Source organism: Paramormyrops kingsleyae, chromosome 6 (assembly GCF_048594095.1).
Source record: "Paramormyrops kingsleyae isolate MSU_618 chromosome 6, PKINGS_0.4, whole genome shotgun sequence".
NCBI lineage: Eukaryota > Metazoa > Chordata > Actinopteri > Osteoglossiformes > Mormyridae > Paramormyrops > Paramormyrops kingsleyae.
This window is the reverse complement of record NC_132802.1, coordinates 34,847,176-34,869,384: the sequence shown is the minus strand read 5'-3', so window position 1 is coordinate 34,869,384 and position 22,209 is coordinate 34,847,176. Positions and strand designations below refer to the sequence as shown.

Here is a 22,209-nt window from a genome sequence, read left to right as displayed (position 1 = left end):
TGGCCAAACGGTTTCCAAATATCCAGTCCCGAGAGAGACTTTCACCTCAAATATCTGTGTAATCCAACACGGTAATAATAAAAAAAAACAACAACAAATGCAGTCACACTTCACCACACTCTGCTTCTTCAAGCAGCTGAGTGACACCCCCACACTGTCACACAGCACCCAGCACAGTCTCTCACACTCACATTGCCATGCCAACACAACAGTGACACCCCCGCACTCACATACAGCGCCCAACAGTCTCTCACACTCACATTGCCATGCTAACCCCAACAGTCACACATCCACACCATCCTACAAACCCAACCGTGACACATCCACACCATCCTACACCATCCAACAGTCACAAACCCACACCATTCTACAAACCAAACATTCACACATCCACACCATTCTACACCAACCACCACACACCCACAACATTCAATACTACCCAAGTCACACATCCACACCATCCTAGACCACCCAAAAAACACATAAACATGATCATACACCACCAGATAGTCACACAGCCACACCACTCTACACCAACCAACAATCACACACCCACAACATTCTATATCACCCAGGTCACATTTTCACACCATCCTAGAACCCCCAAGAGACACATCTGCACCATGCAACACCACCCAACAGTCACACACATACACCTTCAGTCTCTCATTACCTCAGTCAAAAATAGCATGAAACCCAAAATACTGCCACCCACTTTTTTGTTTTACACAAGCTGTTTTACACAAGCTGCCCATATAAAACACCTAATATTATGTTCTACATTACTTTAATGATGACTATGAGCACCAAAAACATGCATGTATGTGTAAAGATATTTCCTTACGCACACACACACATACACACACACACACACACACACGCAAAAACACATACGGTGCATTTCTCACTTCGGAAGCTGAGAGGGGAAGTTGCGTGGTACTGCCATCTGCCCAGGAACCAGACTGCAGTGCGCTCTAATGCATCCCAGTTACGTGTATATGCGTGCGTGCCTCCGTGTTTGTGTACTATGGGAAATCTAAGTGAGTATATTGAGTACTTGTCGTGTGTACCGTACATTCAGACAAACATGCAAATATGTACTAATGCAAAGTATGTATTTACTGAAATGAATTTCAATCTACTGTAGAAACAATGGGCAGAGAATGCGTGTGTATAAGTGGGAGTAAGCTTTCCATAAGCAGTACACAAACGTACATAAACACTGTTACAGTTGGAAAGGTGTACATGCTTATCTGGAATAAACCTGAAAGACAACCTACTGCGAATCTGTACTTCAGACACCTGCAGCGTGACTTCAATTCAGATATTATTATGCCTCTCAAACATCTAGCTTTTTCTATGAAATCTATCAGCTGAATCACAGATTCCACTCTTTGTTTTTTATGTGTGTATAACACCTGGATGCTGCCGCTCTTTAAGAGGTAAGTATTAAGCTGACTGCCCGCACCTTTCCCTTATTCCATGTGACAAAGTACACACTGTACGAACACAAATTACACCATGCCCAATAACTACAGATCAGACAAATGAAGTGGGCTGAGCTTTCCCTGACTACTGTGTATAGCAGCTGATTAACTTCAGACCAAAGCCAAACCCAGACTTATAAGGCTGATGTTTTTTAAACAGGCCATATAGGCTGGTAGGTCAGCTTCATGCCACCCGTAGCCCTCACAGTGAGACAGGACAGTGAATATGAGCGTAAGGCCTTCGGCTTCTCGTCAAAAGGGGTGCCGTGGCACCCAAGGGTAGGGAATGGCAGACAGATCGAAGCAAGGCTAAGTTGGCAGCTGAGGAGAACGTAATGTGGTCCTGATCACGAACAGCACACTTTCATCATTGTGCCCTCCCACCAATGATCACGCTGTAGAACAGATGGCCAAGTTGGAGAAGCAGAATTAGTTAAAAAAAAAAACATGTATTGTTGTTTGTACCGTGGTCATGTATTCATGAAGCAAAAGGCAGTGTTTAAATGCAAATGTCTCCCTGTGGCTGTTTCCATGTGAATTGTGATTGAACTCATTCTTAAGCTTACTGGTACGATAGTGTGTTCTTTGAAAATGCAGTTCTGTTTCCTAAAATTCACACATGGACATCATACTAAACCTAGGCAAATAGTAAATAACCACCAACACTTCCTGAACTTTCACTGATATTGGTTAAAGTGTTGCAAACACAATGCCCCACAAATGTCGTGTTTGTAAAGTCTCATGGCAACAACAGGCAGCACCCAGTAAAAAATATTATACCTTTAGCTTATTATCAGTGTTGAGGGAAGTGGACTGGGGTGAAAAGGACACCGAAAGCAGGGTGCAGAGCATCGCCCACGGCCCAGTGATTAGAGCCTGCAAAAGAGCGCTTTTAATTCTCAAACCCTATGTTGATTAGAAAGTCTGCGGCTGGTGCAATTTACATAATTACCTTCAGGAAATCGTGCAGTAACTCCACATCTGCAGCTTGGGGTTTTTTGCCCCCCCCCCAGCTCCACCTTAGTAAATCAGTCCTTTTGTTACAAAAATGCTACGTAACCTAAGCACAATGTCAGCTTACCTCTGACGGAGGTTTGACATATTGTATTGTGCCTTAACTTATTCGAATACTGCACACAGCTGCATAAAATGGGTTAAATGATCAACAACAGTCAGGTAGCTACATGTGACAAATACACTGTCCTTTTCAAACCCCAGGCACCTCCCACAGCGCTGAAAAGTCTCTCGCTTCAGTTCAGGGGTGGAAGCACCTGAAATGACTACCTACTGTACAGCGTCACCCGATCTGTAAATGCTGCACAAAAATGTGTGTGAAAATGTGTAAACATTGGAGCATAGCATATGGCATGTGGCAGTGTCCACAAAAAATATTTTAAAATTTCATTTTTCCATATATTATCTTATGACGCTTTCATGGTTATTTCATGTGATGACCTGTGTTGTTGTTTGGGCTGACCACATCCATTCCTTCAAAAACATTCAAAAATATTATAAACATTATGCTAGCTAAAAACGCTACATGAATGTTGAGCCCTAGGCGGGTTTCACCGCTCGCGTCCCCGGCTGACCGGAGATTGTTTTGTTTAAATGCAACATAACGTAATAAGTAATATATGGGCATTACAATTTAATAAAAAGTAAATAATAACAAATAATAATAATGTAGCTTAAATTACAGGCACTTAGAAGGAAATGCAGAATTAAAAACACCTTTTACACAACATAACCAAACAAAGATGCATTATTTCTTTGACCTCGGTAACTCTAATAACATTAATTTTAATACCTAAATAGGAGAATAGTGTGAGCAAAAATGTTAAAGTCAGGATTAATATATGAGAAGCCATTATACATTTTTACATGCATGTCTGAAGAGGCAAAGAACCACCAGACATGCAGCGGAGTCTAAAAACGTATGATCAGGGCCGGAAATCAAGCCTGATCACTTAGATGAAGGGTGAGTACAAAAAACAGAACAGTAGCCTGCTGGCTAGCAAAAAAAATGACATGTTGTTAGTAGCAAAAACACTACAATACACATGTGGCTTACAAGCTTGTACTGTACCTAACAACATTACTTTCACTTATACGAGCTGAACTAGCTCAGTTGGTTACCTCCACGCTCCACACAGAAAAAAATAGGGGGAGCCTCTGACCGTTTTAATATGCTCTGCTAATCCTGTGTATATAATGTAATTTTTGTTCAATTTTTTTTATTGTGTAAAAGAAACATGTCAGTGCAGTCGTGCAATTAAGTCTTCTGGGGATTGATAGCTTGATTGACGAAGGCGCGATTCTCCAGACAGTCAAGCACAACAACACAGTGGGGAAAAACTGTGGGATTCTGATGCGATTTAATTCTTTCATTCTTGGGTCGACAGGAGCCGGCATTTAGGCAACACAATGTGAATAAAAAGTCTGACAACAAAAGGAAACTATGGGAAGTTGACAGATATGCTTTCCTGATACGAAAACGTTCTGGCTTTTGTTGGAGTGTTTGGAATTAGTTTGCTTCACTAAAAATTTTGGTCAGCAGTCACCACCACTGGTTCTACATCAGGAATTTTGAGCAACGTTAGTTAGAATTAAAGATTATAATATTGCATTGATGTGCTACTGTGATTTGGCTGGCTGACACTATGTGTGCAGTTATACATAATTAATCAACACTCTTCGTACCAATCAGATTCATGAATTCAACAGTGTCATGGTTGGCCTATAATCGAATTTAATTTTAATTAAGTATATAAACTGTAAAATCGTTTTTTTAAATTGTATGTGCTTTGTATTTTGATTATTGTATATGCACCAGGGTGTGCGATTAAACGCCATTTCAGAAAAATCGTTCAACAGCCCAAATCACAATAGGTGCCTATGTCGCCTAATGGGTGAACTGGCATCCTGGTTACAACAGGATCTTGATTTAATTAGTGACTTGGCTGATACCTGGCAGATGGAATTTAATGTAGATAGATGTAAGGTAATCCATGCAGGGAGCAGAAATATAAAGTACAGATATTTTATGGGTTCCATTGAAATAAAGGTAGCTGATTATGAGAAAGACCTCGGTGTGTATGTTGATGTTTCAATGTCCCATTCTCGCCAGTGTGGGGAAGCAATAAAAAAGGCCAATAGGATGTTGGGTTACATCTCTAGGTGTGTGGAGTTTAAGTCAAGGGAGGTGTTGCTAAGATAATACAATTCCTTGGTAAGACCCCACCTAAAATATTGTGTGCAGGTTTGGTCACCATACCTTAAAAAGGACATTGCTGCCTTGGAAAGGGTGCATCATAGGGTTACAAGAATGATTCCTGGTCTTAGAGGAATGTCTTATGAGGAGAGGTTAGCTGAGCCGAATCTGTTCAGCCTCGAGCAAAGGAGACTAAGGGGGGACATGATCCAGGTCTATAAGATTCTAACAGGTCTGGAAGTTGCTCAGCCAAATTAGTTTAAATACTAGAACTTGTGGCCATAGGTGGAAATTAGCGGGAGAACATTTTAAAATTAATTTGAGGAAGCACTTCTTTCCACAGCGTGTAGTTAGAGTATGGAATAGTCTTCCTCCTAGTGTAGCGGAAGCTAAAACCCTGGGGTCCTTTAAGTCAGAGCTAGATAAGATTTTAACAACTCTGAGCTATTAAAGTTCTCCCCAAACGAGCTTGATGGGCTGAATGGCCTCCTCTTGCTTGTAAATTTCTTATGTTCTTATAATAATAATAATAATAATAATAATATAATTAATCATTATTTAAGTGCAAATAACTTTTTTACATTAAACAACAACTATCAGATTGATCATTCCTTGTACAACTGAATCAACTACTTTTCGCTTTTGTAAATTATTGGAAGATATATTATTATTAGTGTACTAAAAAATTATCCCAAAAGATAAGAACTATACATATTTAGATAATAAATATTATATGCACAAATTTCAGGTGGTTATCGAGTGTAACAAGCAAAGTGAAGTAAGCCTGTTGAACTGATAACATGTTTGAACGTAATGTGATATAATGTGCTACAATTCGGCAACTGTAAACAAAGAAGCCATAAATAGGTGCTCCTCCAGGGCTTAATTATTCAGGTAAGTGAGGCGAAATCGTTTCAGTGAAGTTGGTTTAAAATTTGGGCAGTAGAAAGCCAATTGCAAGCATGTTAATTGTACCTTACTACTGATGTTCTGGCAAATAAAAACTCCATCCAGCATAAAATTATAATGCTAGAGGTTTTACTATATCACAAACTGATACAGTGTACACAATGAACTGAATAAGATGATTTCATACAAATTTCAGGGGTGGCATGGTGGTGCAGTGGTTAGAACTATTGCTTCACATCCGTCTAGGACCAGGATTCAGGTCTCTGCCCTGGCTCCTTGTGTGAGGAGTTTGCCTGTTTTCACCATGTTGTTGTCGGTTTCCTCTAGCTACTCTGGTTCCCCCCGTCTGGAGAGGTTGAGGGTCAAAGTTTGGACTCCAAGTAACCCAAAAATAACGAGAACCCAAAACTGAACAGAGCATTTTTCTTGATGGATGTCTAACATATAATTCAGAGTCCATTAGCAGCTGGCATTTGACAGTTTGCTCTGTATATTGCCAGCTAACCCCCAGTTTGAATCCAATTGTCAGGAGCTTGTTTCCCAAGGAATACACAGCCTTTGACAGTGGAATCAGGAATACGTGACTTTAGGGAATCTTCAGAAACAAAAGCAAGTAGGCAATTAAGATGTAAAGTGCCAAGTTACAGTATTTTATGCAGTTTTCTGCAACCTCCTGCTCTTTGCTGTTTATTCCTCTGCACCTCATCCCCTGTACCTCATCAACCTGGCAAAGGCAAGAGTATCCCACCACAGAGGGTTTGTTTTCATAATGTGCTTTCTGATGTTCTCTTGTTTGTTTTTTTGTTTGTTTGTTTTTTGCCTCAGCAATGGCAGTTATCCCTCAAATATATCTAGCAATTTTCTCTGCTGAAAGAACAGCTTATATGCTGTGTTTTGGTGCTGGTGGGCCTACACCAGCATCAAACCACCACTAACCAGTGAAGGCCAGCATGGAAATCATGCTGGTCTATGTTGTTTTGTTTTTTTTTTTCAGAAGTTGTCACACTGGCCTGTGTTTGTCCTACGGATTCAGATCACTGTTTGGATTTGGCGCCTCCTTCATTTTCATGCTGTTTGACCCTGTACCTGGAGCTCTAGCACTTGGATCTGTTCCCCATCAAGTCATTAGAGATACAGTCTATGCATGAAGTAGCCGAGCAACATTAAATATGAGTTCGTAGGTTAAACTTCACACATAATTTCATACGAAAGTGTTACAAAGCAATATCGACAAATAAAAAAGTGCCAAATTAAAGTTTACTAATAGCTACAGTTGTGTCCTTTTTATTTAACATCACTAAAACGTAGTTTTTTGTTTGGTGCATGTTAAAGGAAAACATCAGTATTAAATGTCTATATAAGCCTCAAAAGTTACGTAAGACCTCTGACTGAATTCAAGCACCCAGTCTTGGTTCAGGTCCCTCTACAAATCTACTGATATATCTGCTCTTGCCAATATTTACCCAAGAAGCCAGGCTGATATCCCATACAAAGCCTCCTTCTGGTTGCCTGTCGCTCCCTTCTCCTTTATTTGTTCAAAATTCTGTCTGAGTCATAACTGCTACTCAGTGTTTACTAATTATCAGTCAATATGTTTATTTGCTTTTTTCTATTTTATTTGTTTGTCACATTGCATGATTTGAAAATATGAACTTGCATCCGGTATTGGTTCAAAACGGGACACAGCATTTTATTTTACAATATGGGGGCACAATCCTGTAAAGTAAGGGACAGATGGACAATCTACTTAGAATGGGTACCGGCCCGCAATTTTATATGGCCCACAACATGGTCATGATTCATTATTAAATCTGACCAGCAGGTCGATCTTTCAATTTCCACAGACTAAAAAATGATTAACATTATCCCCCTATCAGCACCGACAAATTTCCCCAGTCTGGTCATTGTATTGTCCGTCTGCGTTTTGCCTGCCTTACCTATAATTAAACCTCGTATTACCCGATATCCTGACCTCTGCGCCTTTGTCTCTGTTCCGTCCCCGCTCGGCACGACAATATTATTATAATTAAATGTATTAATGGTTTATTATTAATATTAAAATAATTAATAAGAAATCTTTTATTTTTAAATGTATTTTATTATATAATCATAATTACTGTTACTGTCTATCATTGTCTAAATGTATTTTTACTGTCTAAATACTGTATATGTATTCAGCTAGTGTAAACATGCACGATGCTATCACAGCGAATGCGAGGCTGAGACTGAAGCGTTACCCTTTGTTTCCGCTGAGAGACACTCCGCGTGACTAATTTCCCCACGTGTACATGTTATCTTAGGTCAACGTTCACGGTTCGACTTCTGAGATTCAGATCAAGTTCTAGGTCATTTTTTTAGAACTGGTTGGTTCGACTTTTAAGAAATTTGAGTTCTAATGAGTTCGAGAACTGAGGTACCACTATATACCCCATTGCTACCTCACCAGACCCAGATGGCAAGGCTGTTGTTGCTCAGCACTGGCTAAGCCCCAAAGAGTACATAACCACGTAGGTGGTGGAGTGGGTGGCAATGGACAGAACACAAGCTCTGCACTATGTACTACAGATCACAATAGCACAAAGAGCTGTCACAGCTCACTGTGAACTTCAGGAAACTACCGAACAGATGGGTGCCACTCACTCACTGTGCCACAGTAGTGGCACGGACAGAGCAAGGCAGCCCCGGAAAAAGACCGGCCCCTGCTCTCAAGAGCCAGCTCGCAAGCAGCAAATGCAGATTGGCACAACAATGAGCCAGCCCATGAATCCAAGCATCTAGTCTACCACCAGGAATCATAAAGCCTAGCTGGTTGGATGCAAACTGCATTGACAGGAGGAGCGCATGCCCAACAACGAGATTAAAGCTTCGGTAACAGACTCAGGAAGCCCCATCTCAAGATTTGTTCATGTATATCTTGTGGGAGCCATCGTTCATATGAGCAGAAAAGGAAGATGAGCAACTGAGGCACTGCAGAAAACAAGTATTAGTTATCAACCTCAAAGCCAAAGGCAGAGAGAGCCTTTATAATCTCTTCTATTATTTGGCCACCAAGAGGGAAGAACCAACTAAGCTGCTGGTGGTCTGAAGGGTAGAAAATGATACTGCCATGCACCTGCTGGATACCCAGCCCTCGGTCGGACATAGAGGTAGAGGTGGAGCGCTGACCACCTATCAGAAAGCATCCCCTTCACCCCACCCCTATGCCAGTTCCCATCATTGAGGTGCTCATCAAAGTTATTGGGATGGTTATCATGGGGGCATTACCAAAGGGGATAGGATTACTTTCTGATTATGGTGGACTATACCATCCTGTATACTGAGACAATCCCCCTAAATAAGGCCACTTTCAAGGCCCACAACCAAGAACTTCATCTAGGTTGACTGTGTGGGAAACCCTAAGGATCTTCTCATAGAAGTGGACATCCCTATGTTCATGTAGCTGATGGTGGATTTGTGTCAGCTGCTCCACTGTGGCATCAAGGAATAGTTCCAGCAGATGTTGTGCCTAATGGATGAGGTCCTGAGATCCTACCAGGCATACACGGCTGCCTATCTGGATGATGTCATAGTACAATCGGAGAACTGGGTAGAACAGAGTGTTGGATGATCTGTGGGCTGCGGGGCTCACTGCCAAACCTAAATAGTACCATCTGGAACTAAACCTGGGGTATGAAATCAGAAACACACTACTGAGACTGCAGGAAAAGAAAATGACTGGCATCAAGGATGCTGAAAGGATCCCAGATATCTTCCTTTCTGACATTAGTAGGACACTATCAGTGGTTAATTTCTTCTTTTTCATTTCTGGCTGGTTACTGCTTACTGAAGGACACCAACATGCAGGTGACCTGCTGGTTCCACTCCCTGTGGGACTATAGCACCAACCAGGCAAGGGTCATGCCAGCGCTAATAGCCTCTTGCATCTGCATGCCTTGTGTGTGGTGTGATCCCTACTAGCAGTCTAGAGCAGCTCTTGGGGGTGGGGATTGTTATGACAGGGCTGCTAAGATCTGCAGCCTGTCGCTCTGACCAATCGACAACAGACAGCAACCACCCATCAAAACCTCAATGCCCAAGTATTGGACAGGCAGGAAACACATGGCTATGCCACTCTGCCCACAATGCAGTAGGCTGCTGATGATCGATTAAGGCAGCTGCAACCAGGATGGCCTGAATGGGGGGCAACCATGACTCCGTGACTCGGCAACCATTTTTTCCTGGATAAAATGGTTAATTTTTCATATCTCTTCCTCTTGCTCCTCCCTGCTTCCCTTATGTATCTAGTGAAACTACCATTTGCTGCATACATTTATGGTCACACCTAGCTACAATATATAGAAGGTGGCATGGTGCCAATGCATTGGCATCCCAACCAGGGTGTACTACAGCCTTGTGCCCTGTACTGTCTGGGATATGCTCCAGGCCTCTCCCCCGCAAGCCTGAACAGGATGAGCAGTTAGGAGATGGATGGAAATATACATTTGTGTGTGTGTGTGCGTGTGTGTGTGTGCGCGTGTGTTTCACAAAAAGACAGATTTGATTACATTAATATTCACTTACTGACTAAAGTCTAGGATTTATTATTGCTCAGAGTTCAGTTGCACTGCATTGCAGGCCTCAGCCAGATGGCAGCAGCAAGGTTGTGAGCATTTGTTCTAGGACTTAAGATGGTGCACATACAGAAAACTCTCAGGACACCAGGTACGCCTCAGACCATAAGTGTTACATAGGAAGTGAGCAGCTGTGCTTTAGATCTCTTCAGACAAGCAAGATCGGTCATTCACTCAAGATGGCATGGGAATGTCCCAGTGTGAATTTTGTACAGAACTAATAAATCAATACAAATAACTAGTCTTTCTGGCAAAACTCATTGGAGTCCATGATGGTCACTCAAAATCCTTCACGGAATCAAGTTGTTAGCCAGGCCCCCTTGTTTTAATGACAGAAGAGAAGTACTAGATCAGTATTTCCCAATACAGTTTTGGGGATCCCCAGACAGTCCACATTTGTGTTCCCTCCCAGCTGTATGCCTGGTCGGGGTGAATAAAAATGTGCACTGACTGGGGGTCCCCAAGGCCTAGGTTGGGAAACACTGCACTACATAGTCAATAGAAATTCACAAAGCATGGGTCACCATGTAAACTTCTGGGCCAAAGACTAGTGGCAGGTCTGGGAAACAAAGTCATGATGGCACTGTATTTCTCTAAATGACACTGCATGTCTACACTTCTTTTATGTTTATCTGCAGCATGTTAAAAACTTTTGTAACGCTAAATATTCTGAATTGCATTTCGTACATACTGTCACATAGAGTTTAGCTTTTTTACAATATTAACAGTCAGTGCAAATCAATGAAACGTTGCACCTAAAGAGGTATTTTTAAGGTGTCGCTCCATACTCTTCTTAAAAGTATGAAAAACATTCAAATCAGTGGTGTGCAAAAACTGCCCCCTCAAAGTGCTGCCTTCCATGCTGAGAGTGACAGGTTGCATGTGTTTGACAGGCCGACTCAAAGGATTGAGGTGTAATCTCCAAAGAAAACACATTCCAACATGGCTCCTGCTGACAGCTTCCCTTCCAAAGAGGACACTGAGAAAATGGCTCTCAAATACAGCAGCTGCTCACTGGAAAGCACGCTGATTGACAATGCGGGAATCAAGAGGAGCTTTGACTGGGTAAGGCATACAGATGTCACTCAGGCTTGGCTCCTGAAACTCACTCAATACACCCCCGATTCACAAACACAAGCCGCCCAGTCAGGCAGCACAATTACTTACTACTGGTTTGGCATAATAAAACAATAATGCTGATCGATATGTATGAATAAGGTAATTTATATATAATTTTCTGAAGACTAGGTGCTGGAGACAAAAGCTGGGCATCTGATCTTATTTAACTGCATGTGGTCTATTAATCGGTGGAGTTTTATTGGTATTTTAATATATCATTCGCTTAAGCAGTAGAATCATGTTCTACTAAACAGATTTTTTAATTATTTACTAATTATTATAGAGTTATTCATTTAACTTACACCCAATATCCTAGACCAGGATACTGAGAATATTGCTGTGACTCCACAATATTTTTCTATGATTCAAAATGTGATCTTTTTAAGATGGAACACCTGCAAAAAAACACAACTTCTTTGGTTCCCAGCAGGGAAGCAATGGCAGGCAGGTTGTCAGTGTTTTATCCTGCCTTTTCTTTTTGTGTGTCTGCAGTACTGGGTTGACCTAACTAGGTCAGGGCTTAAGTGTTCATTAGGCCAAAACTCAGCTTCATAGATGGCACCATAAGAGGAAAACCACCTGCATCCTGTCACTGCATTAATGTGGTGGAAGAACTGGAGTTGTCCCATGGCAGCAGTGAATACAGCAAGCACACCAGGCCTGGTATGAACATGCTGAGACAGCGTGAGAGTTCACAAGCACCTGGGATGATGGACATACATGGCCGGGACGGACACGTTCATTTCAAGAGGATTTGCTTCTAAAAACCTCACTCGCAAGCATATGAGAAAATAAAAGACTGACAAGAAACAAGGTGTTTAAACTAGCAAGTGGTTTGATTAAGGAGATTAAGGAATTCTCTGAAGAGTCCACAGTCTTTAAGAAAGAGTATCGACTCATAATAGTCGTTTTTTTGTGGTAGTGTCTTCTGAAAAATAAAGCCGTAAGATAAAATGATGAAGCAAAACGTTGTTATGACAGAAGTTTTCATTTTTTAAATAGATTTAAAATTTCTATTGAAAATGCCTTTTAACAGTATTGTCCACCATAGAATGAAAGCAGATAAACAAGTATGAACATAAAAAATTTGCTGCCCACCCTTATAGCTTTTTAGATGAAGCATTAGAATGTTAAATCCTTCAGTCATATTAACATTCTTTTGATAATGTACATATGTATCCATTCGTCTTTTGTTGTGGTGAGCCTGGAGCCTATAGCACGAGAAGCACAGGGCAGATGGCATGGGACACCTGGCGTAAGACGCCAATCCAGCACAGGGCGCGCCGACTCGGACAATGAGCAGTTTACAGACGCCTGGTGTGTGTGGGGAAGTTGCAGTTCGGGAAGGGGCGCGCATGAACAGCAAGCTCTACACACAGAGCCAGGGGCAGGATTTGGACCTTCAGTCCAGGAGGTGTGAGGCTAATTAACCACGGCGCTACCTTTCATTTAAATATTTTAAAATAATCTTTTAAATATCTTCAAACCGCTGCCATTACTAATACTGCTCAGTAGCCCATAAATGTTTGAACAGGCACGTAGAATTCCATCTGAGAGCCTTTTTATTACATAAATATTTCATAAACAAAAATGACTATGTTTATCATGTGCGTGAATTACCCTTATGGAAGGATTGGTGTTCGGTAAGCAGATACTGATACATCAGCACAAGTCTATCTCTGAAGACTTAAAAAAGAGCAATCTCCTTATATTTTTAAAGTGTTAACCGGGCATTATTAATGTTGAACGCCACCTCAAAGGGCTCTCTATAAAGTACAGAAATATTACTGATGTAAAAATGCACGTTTTTCAAAGTCGACCATTATGGTTGGTGCCAGTTGTACTTTTGCTGTTACTGATGTAGGAGAAATGTGTAAAATCGCCCACTATTTTGCTCTGACTATACATGAATCATAGCTGTTGTCTACATTGTTTTTTTTCCCAGCAATGTTCTATTCAATTGCAGCTGTGACAGTGTATGACATTTCAACCAGGGAACCAATTTACACCAGGGAGCCATAAATGAAAGCAGAACGGAGCAAGCACCCCCTACCAATAACGTGCAATCATAGAAGTACTTAAGAACTGAGTAGGGAGGGAAAGCCCCCCAGGCTGAAATACCCTGGCATATGGCATTTCGATAATAAAAAATATTCCCATGTAAATTCCAGACTTTCTTATCGTAGATGCTGCTTAGCACCAAATCAGGCCCATAGGCAGAAATAAATTTCGTGGAGGGTTTGGGCAACCCCACGGATGGGTCCCTGCCAGTAAATCGCCCCTTTGTAGATTTTGCTGACCAAGGGGGGGGGTAAAAGTTAAAACTCATAATTTTACTATCTGGCTACGTGCCTGCACTAAAGAAAACAGATTTCATTTAAGAGGTCATCTGGAAAGTGAAACCCAAACAGACATCGCTCCCGACATTGGATGAGCTGAAAAGAAATGGCCGATTTCGAGGGCGAGAGCAGGGGGCTCCGAGGAGATGCAACCCCTGAGAAATATCTGCAGACGCACGGAGAGTCGTGCTGCATCACTCTCTGTTCTTCTCAGTTACTGCTCATCAGCCCTGCTCCCTACTTCTATTTAAAGAAACTCATGCCTATGCATGTGTGCCTCCAAATACAGGTTATTACTCTTAAGACTGAGCAGCATTTGAATACGCCCCGTAAGAAAAAAAAACGCTGTGAGAGTGTGAATTCTCCGGAGTAACATGGTGTCATTCTTTACTCATGTTCAGTCTATCCACTATTACCCATGCAGCTAAAATGCTTCATTCCTAGGGAGGACTCCGCACAGCCGTCTGATTGTTTGCCCGAAGATGGAGAAAATTCGAAAGGAATCCATTCATTAGGGGCACCAGCAGATTTAACTTTCCCACAGATTTGTGTTAGAATGCCGCATTTTAAATGACCAACCTGCAATTTAAAAAGCAGCCGTGACTCTTCCGCATGACCAGATGATGGGAGTTAAAAAGTAGGTGGGGGAGGGGGGGGGTAAGTGGCTACAGAAGTTGTCACTGCTGCTACTTGCAGTCCAAAGGTGACTCATCACTTACAGGGTACATAAGCATGGGAGTGGCCCTCTTATGCTACAGAGATGCAGTCTGATCATGCTGTGGACAGAGAGGTACAGACACTGGCTGTGAGGGAGCCTGCCAGTGACACAGAGGGGCAAAAGACAGCATCCAAGTGCTGCCTAATCTTTAGATGACTGCTTTCCATTTTTAAAACTGGCAAAGAGAACACTGTACGCAGGAGGACGAGCGACGTCTGTGAATCTGTGCCGCGTTCACAACACACCATCGGTATAGCGTGTAACAGTGTCTGCGTGTTTACGAGGGGCACACTCAGAATGTAGCCCTGTGGTTGGTTGGAGTCTCGATTCGGACCTCCGCTCCGTGAGTGTGAAGCTTACATGTTCTCCCAGTGTCATGCGGGCTTCTTCCTGCAGTCCAAAAACATGCAATTTGGCTATCATCTTGAAATTGGCCATAGTGTATGTATGTATGTGCCCTTCAATGGACCGGCATCCCATTTAGGATTTTCTACCATTATTTGCTTCTTATTTTATTTAAGGTCCTCTCCGTAACATTTTTGGATTCATTGTGGTACCTGTCATATCTTACTCGTAATATTTCATTACGTTTAATTATATTTCCATCTACGTTCTCTCCAAGAATCCTTTGTCAATCAAAATATCCTATATTAGCATTTTTTCAATGGAAACACGCACACAAATAAATTAGCAGATTGACTCGGTATTCCAAACAGCAGCTCCCTCCAGGAAAACCACATGATTGATTATACTGCTCTAAGTGCTGTTTCATCCTTTCTCCTCAGTGATAATCAATGGCATCTACCAAAACAGTGATTCTAATAAACAGTACAGAATATGGTTTCTGTTCAGTGTTTACTTTATACATCCTTTTGATCAATATTCATTAATGCATCTACGAGCTGTCCATCAGCCAGCCAGCAAAGATTAGCTGGCCCTTCAGAAACATTGAGCAGCAGAAGTGTGGCCCTCTGACACTCTCTGCAACAAGCTACCTGACTGACACAAAACACTAAGATTCTTTGCCATCTGCCTAGAAGACTTTCATAATGACAGCTATTTTCAACATCAGGTTATATTTTAATGCAGTGTTTAAAAATCCTGATGCTTCCTCTCACTGGTGATGGTTTTTTTTCTTCATGATCATTTTTAAATACATTTTAATGTTTCAGCTGTACTGTATGAAAGGTATGACGAAAATGATGTCAAACCAAATCAAAGTTGAATTCCTTAAGAAAAAAAATGTAATCTAACCTTCAATCAATCATTAATGTATAACAAATTCATTTAAATTAATCGAGTCCTTACCTGATGGCCTAAACACAGCAGAAAAAGCATACAGATTGTCAGTTTAACACAATTAAAATCTTGGTAACCTTTTAATTGACAGTTCAGACAAGGTTAATTAATTAAGGGCTTGACCAGACAAGCACATACTTTGGATTGCCAGGACGAGGATTAAGAGACACTGCCCTGGGGATTCTACACCTTAGTCTCTTGACGTTTATGATTTTTATGTAAATTTGGTAGAAAAATAGCACTGCAATTTAAAAGATTTCATGTAGTCAGAATATACCCACCAGATTCAGCGATATGTTAGTGCATTTCTACAACCAATAACATAATAAAGATGTCTGCACAGTATGTATGAGGGAGATGGAGAAAGAGCAGAGCACTGGACAACCATGTGAAAGAAAACTGCCACGTGTGCCAATTTTATGAACCACATGTGTGACGGTTTGTCAGCTGGGAGTTCAATAAAACCTGGATCCACTGATCAAAGCCTGTGAAATCTATTTCTACTTTACAGAATTGAAAGTTACCAAAAAAAAAATACAGATTAAATAGAAAATTGGTATGGACACACAGTGCAGGGACCTGGGTTTTGGGTCGTCAAAATATACCAGACATGGGTCTAGATACAGCAGTGTAACATCTTGTTCAAAACACTGAAATATTTAGGTGCACTAAAGGAACAGCATGCATTTTAACTGTTATGCAATAATATGAAATATCAACTTCCATCAGAATCTATATTTAGAGAGAGATAATATGCATAACAGTTCCTGTAATCATTCAATTGTGTTGACTGGCTGATAAATTAAGTACACTTACGGTATTCCTTTTTTTTACTTAATTTACATCATCCTTATTTCAAAATATCCTGATTCCAACCTAAAATGAATATTGTTGTTAGTGTTGTTAGCGCCTTTGGTTTCGTTAAAGACATTCGTCACATGCGGACAGTGTGTGTCTATATGGTGTTAAATCTTCTTCTTTTTCACTTCCACCTGAGTGTCAAAAACGGCTCAGATTCATCCAATGTGTTCCCATGACAACAGAGTATATGCCTAGGAGGGGACTTTGTCTGACACTATTCTTTGAGCCATATTACAATAATCTCTGGCAATAGGTGGTACTCAGCTCCATAATCAAAGAGATTAACCTTATCATTCCAACTTACTTACTCCAATAAAAACACAGTTAAATGTACTGTATGTTGAGCCATAATTAGAAATTATTTGCTGAAAATATCTTTACAAAGACTCGAAATTTTCAAGCCCAGGGATCTAGATCTAAAACATTTTTATGACAGTACTACTTCCAGGGTCACACAGGGTTTGTCTACCTGTCCAAACCAATATATTACAAAAGCAGGAAACAGCCACACCATTGCCTGCAATGCAATAGCCCCTGTGTGAATTGAAACATATGGATGTAATATAAGGTTTCATGCTTCTCCCTACTTTGTCTTAACAAATTCATAGATCGTTTCATGTCATACAACATTTGGTATTAAAGCAAAGCCCATGCATGGATTCCTTGAACACTCAAGGGTCCATTTCGTCTTATTTTATTATGTTCTGAATACTGAGGCTTAAATGCCATTGTGCCTCTTCAGTAACATATTTTACTATAGTATGTCCCATACTGATTTATTTCCTCCTATCAATAATGGTAATACAAAAAGTGTTCCCTTGTGATGCCCAGACCGCTGCCCGTGAGATATTAACAAGGGCACTCTTTCATCTCAAGATCAATTCTTTTCCTACAAGCCTGAAAATACATTAATCTTTTCCTGGGCATTTATCATCTCCTGCTCTCTGCTGTCAATACCGTGAGAAATTCTTATTTCAAGCTTTTATTCAATCCGGTTACTCTAATAATTCTTATCAGGGCCATCACAAATCATTTCTTTCAAATTTATAAAAATGTGTATCCAGGGTTCTCTCATCCATCGCAGAAACAGAAAGGGTTAAATATTTACTTCTGCTATCCAATCATAAATGATTCTTTTTATAACATGCTGTTTGGCAAAAATTAGACTATCATTAAAAGATTAATATGCAGGTCCAGTTTACCAAATTTCACAAACAAAATCACGCAACACAGCTTTTTGTAATACTCAGTTCCTACTAGCATTGTGACACAGGACTGCATTCCAAATGACTACTGCCATGAGACCATTTCACACTGCGCTCCTCACATTCATCACTGTTCATCATTTTGTATTTACAGCTTTTACATAAAGTCGTAGCAGCTTAGGTTGTGTTTTGTGTATTTCATTACTACAGCAGTTATGCCGCAGCATATTTCACAGTCTCAATAAAAGTAGGTAACTAAGCAACTAAGCATGCCATTCAAGGCTTTGAAACTTGAATTCTCATAACCGAGGTTCATTTTTATGGTAAAAAAATAACTAAACATGTTTCCCGTGAAGCACTAAACCCGTCCATCTCCTATCCACTTATCCTGGTCAGGATGACGGGATGGCTTAGAACCTATCCCAGTTGCCAGGGGTATACCATGACTGAGATGCCAAGCAATCACAGAAAGCACTCACATTACAGACTATTGAGACACATTAGTTAGTGTAACGGTAGGGGGACACTGGAGTCCCCAGAGGAGAGGCACACATCACGGAGAGAACATGCACACTCCACACACACAGAACAAGGGTGTAGTAGGTACTAAATTATATGACATTTGAAATTGCTTTCCCCAAAGAAGTGTGTACATGCTACTGAAATACAGATTTTATATAATTTGAAATATAGCTTTTTATAAAGCACTAAAACTTAGCAGAATCCTCATGGAGATTTCTTTAAATATGCAGTCGTTCATTTGTAGCACCACCACAAAGCAAAAGCCAGCGCACCTTTTAACCTGTCACAGTACTGGTGACCATTTCATTTCTCCTTCTGCAAGCAAAACTGGCATATGAATGAAACAGGACCACGTTCAGTGAGTGAGCCTTAAAATATGCAATCTATACTGTGTACCTCAAAAGGAAGCCATTACTGACAGCCTTCCAGTCTGTCCACATTCACTTTGTTTTTTCAATGCGAGACCAAATGTGATTTTTCCAGTAGGGGGCAGAACACTTGCAAGCGTTCTGGTGAATACATGCTGTGTCCAAACAAGGGCTTTCCAGAACTTAAGATAAATAAATCAATGTCCCGTCAAGGCAATTGACTGATATTCGACAGAAGAGTGACGACAGAGAAGCCAGCTGCAACAAAACTAGAAAAGTGAGGACAGTGAGTTGGGTCAAAAGAGATGACGGGGTTCGTGTCATGCAGCGTTACCTGGTTCTCCTCATGGGTCACTCTCATCTGCTCCTTCAGGACAGACGTACGGGCGATCTCCTCCTTCCGCATCACCCTCTCCTTCTTCAGCTCCGGGCTCCAGAAGGTCTTGATGCTGTTCATAGAGGAGCCCAACTTGCTGTCCTTGACGTCCAGCTCCCTGCGCAGCAGGTCGTTCTCCCTCTGCAGGTCCTTCATTTGGGACTGCAGGTCCAGCATGGCATTATCGCGGAGCTGGCGCAGGCCGGAGGGCACCTGATGGGAGTGTGGGGGCATGCCACCATGATCACCGTAGGAGAGCATGTCGCCATGCGGGAGGCCGGCAGACGCGATGTTGGGGCTGCTGCCCATGGCTGTGACTCGGCCCCCATAAGTGGCGCGGCTAGTGGCCCGCCCCAGGGTCATGGTGCCTTTTGGGTAGGTGGTAGACCCCACCGCTTCATGGTCACTTAGGTACATCGGCCCGGACGTGGCATAGGCCGCATTCAGAGACTGAATGTTCTCCATGGACAACGTCTTGCCGGTTCCTCCTCCTCTGCCTGGGGTCCTCCGGTGCCCCAGTCTGGGGGATCTTGGTAGGCGGGGGGACCGGGACGGACTTTCTTCCATAGTCCCAACTGTTCTGGCACTACCATACATGATTGATGTATTGAAGGGCCTATCTCCTCTCAGAGTCTCAGCAAAACTGGTCTTGTGCTGGAGCAGGAGAAAAAAAACCTGAAGTGTGCTGTTGTGAGTCTTGTCCTCCTGTATTCGCACCGAGTTGAAACGGGCTGTTGAGTTACTGTGGTGAAGTGCTCAATAGCCCCTGCAAAGCTGGGAAAACAGAGAATTCAGTCATTACACAAGTGAATTTATTTAATGCAAACATTTTCTCAGTTGTTACCAAATAACAGATAACAGATAAACATAACAAATCTGAAATATTCAGTGTCAAAGCCACCACATACTGTTAGCTGTGTGGGGATACATTAACAAGCTTTGTCCTGTTTTACAGCTGGGATTGCAGCATAAATGAAGGTCAACAGGAGACCACAGACTGAACACTGAATGCGGCACATTTTAATATTGCTTTAATTAATTGTGTCCTCTTTTGCAAATGTAACCAGCTATGGCCATGCTGGGTTTGAATCAGTGTCCACTTAAACCTTTGTGCACTACAAATTCCAGCCTTGTACTCAAATACTCGTATTCAAATATCGAAGATGAGGCAGCAAGTTTAGTTACAAAGACGGCATCATCTGCCAATGTCAAAACTGTAACATTTTCTCACGGCGTTTTCTTCCGACTTCTGAATTGTCAAAAATTTGAAGCTAAAAATTTTTAAATAATATTGCCTTATTTGTAATGTATAAAACAGTTAACATTTTGCATTTGCGTACTGATATTGTTTGAAACGTCGTACTAATTTGAGTGGAGCATTTTTATGCTATACCCGCATGGCGGGACGTAATGAGTAACAGCCATGAAAATGATCATATGCGTCCAAAATGCTGATCCACTGAGGCATTTCTGCCAAAGTTGTGCTGGCGCGCTGCACTTCCACGTCCTTCTGTGCTTACAACTGTGCTTCAGCTTGTCCAGCACAATGAAATATTACAGGAGTAAAGTCTGATGTAAGCGTAAGGCTTCCATTATCTATCTCTTCATGCACAAACCATGCATAGATAATTGATACTGACACATAGCTGACGTCACTCCACCACAGGGAGACGAGCTCAAGACCTACGTAAGGCCAGGATGGGGAAGGGCAGCGTATCAGAAGGAGGACACGCCCAGATTTGGAGGGTTACCTGATGGGGTAGTGGTGCCACAGTAATCCAAATCATTTACAGTAACTGAAAATTGAAGAATAAAATATTTTTTAAATATATTTCCTTGCAGTCGCATTAAACTGGTCACCAACATTTACATGGTCAGTTTGTAAATAATCTTGACCTGAAGACTTTCAGAAGGCAATCCTTCCATTCATTTTCTATATCCGCTTGTCCTGTGGAGAGTCACAGGGGTCTGGAGTCTTAATTTACATAAATGATATAGACACCAATATATACAGTAAACTGGTGAAATTTGCAGATGACACCAAGGTGGGTGGTGTAGCAGATACTGAACTAGCGGCTCAGCAGCTACAGCGGGATCTTAATTTAAATAGTGACTGGGCCGATACCTGGCAGATGAAATTTAACATAGACAAATGTAAGGTACTCCATGTAGGGAGCAGAAATATAAAGTACAGGTATTTTATGGGACCTACTGAAATAAAGGTAGCTGATTATGAGAAAGACCTTGGTGTGTATGTTGATGCTTCCATGTCCCACTCTCGCCAGTGCAGGGAAGCAATAAAAAAGGCCAATAGGATGTTGGGGTATATCTCCAGGTGTGTGGAGTTTAAGTCAAGGGAGGTAATGCTAAGATTATACAATTCCTTGGTGAGACCTCACCTAGAATATTGTGTGCAGGTTTGGTCACCATATCTTAAAAAGGACATAGCGGCCTTAGAAAAGGTGCAGCGTAGGGCCACAAGAATGATTCCTGGTCTTAGAGGAATGTCATACGAGGAAAGGTTATTTGAGCTAAATCTGTTCAGCCTCAAGCAAAGGAGACTGAGGGGGGGCATGATCCAGGTCTATAAGATTCTAACAGGTTTGGATGCTGTTCAACCGAATAGTTACTTCAGCATTAGTTCAAATACAAGAACTCGTGGCCATAGGTGGAAATTAGCGGGAGAACATTTCGAACTGGATTTAAGGAAGCACTTCTTTACACAGCGTGTAGTCAGAGTATGGAATAGTCTTCCTGATAACGTAGTGCAAGTGGAATCCTTGGGTTCCTTTAAATCAGAGCTAGATAAGATTTTAACAACTCTAAGCTATTAGTTAAGTTCTCCCCAAGCAAGCTTGATGGGCCGAATTTGCCTCCTCTCGTTTGTATAGTTCTTATGTTCTTATCCTGGAAGCTACCAATCAGAGGGAAATCAAGTGTAATTATTCTGTGGTAATGCACTGATGTATGCGACACTATAGTTTAACCTATTATACATTAAGTGTGATATACAGGTCTCAGCCTTTGAGGAAAACTGTGCTGTGGAAATCTATTCATTTTTCTTAGAAACGTTAACAAAAAAAAATAAAGGAAATAAGTATGGCCACTAAGAAATTCAGTTTTTGGAATTAACACTTCACTATGTATGTCACTATTTTATGCAAAACATTTTTCTGATTGAAGAA

At 41.4% G+C, this 22,209-nt stretch overlaps 1 protein-coding gene across 7 annotated transcripts in view; it reads right to left on the bottom strand.

Moving 5' to 3' along the window:
• LOC111848779 (ERC protein 2-like) overlaps nt 1-22,209 on the bottom strand; it is a 222,640-nt gene that overhangs the window by 196,959 nt on the left and 3,472 nt on the right. For all 7 annotated transcript variants that reach the window (XR_011992010.1, XR_011992011.1, XR_011992008.1 and 4 more), the window contains exon 2: nt 18,983-19,798. Coding sequence is in view for 2 of the 7 variants with exons in the window: in XM_072713124.1 (XP_072569225.1) it covers nt 18,983-19,621 (639 nt within the window). In the remaining 5 variants the exon portion in view is untranslated. The remainder of the gene's footprint in view (nt 1-18,982; nt 19,799-22,209) is intronic.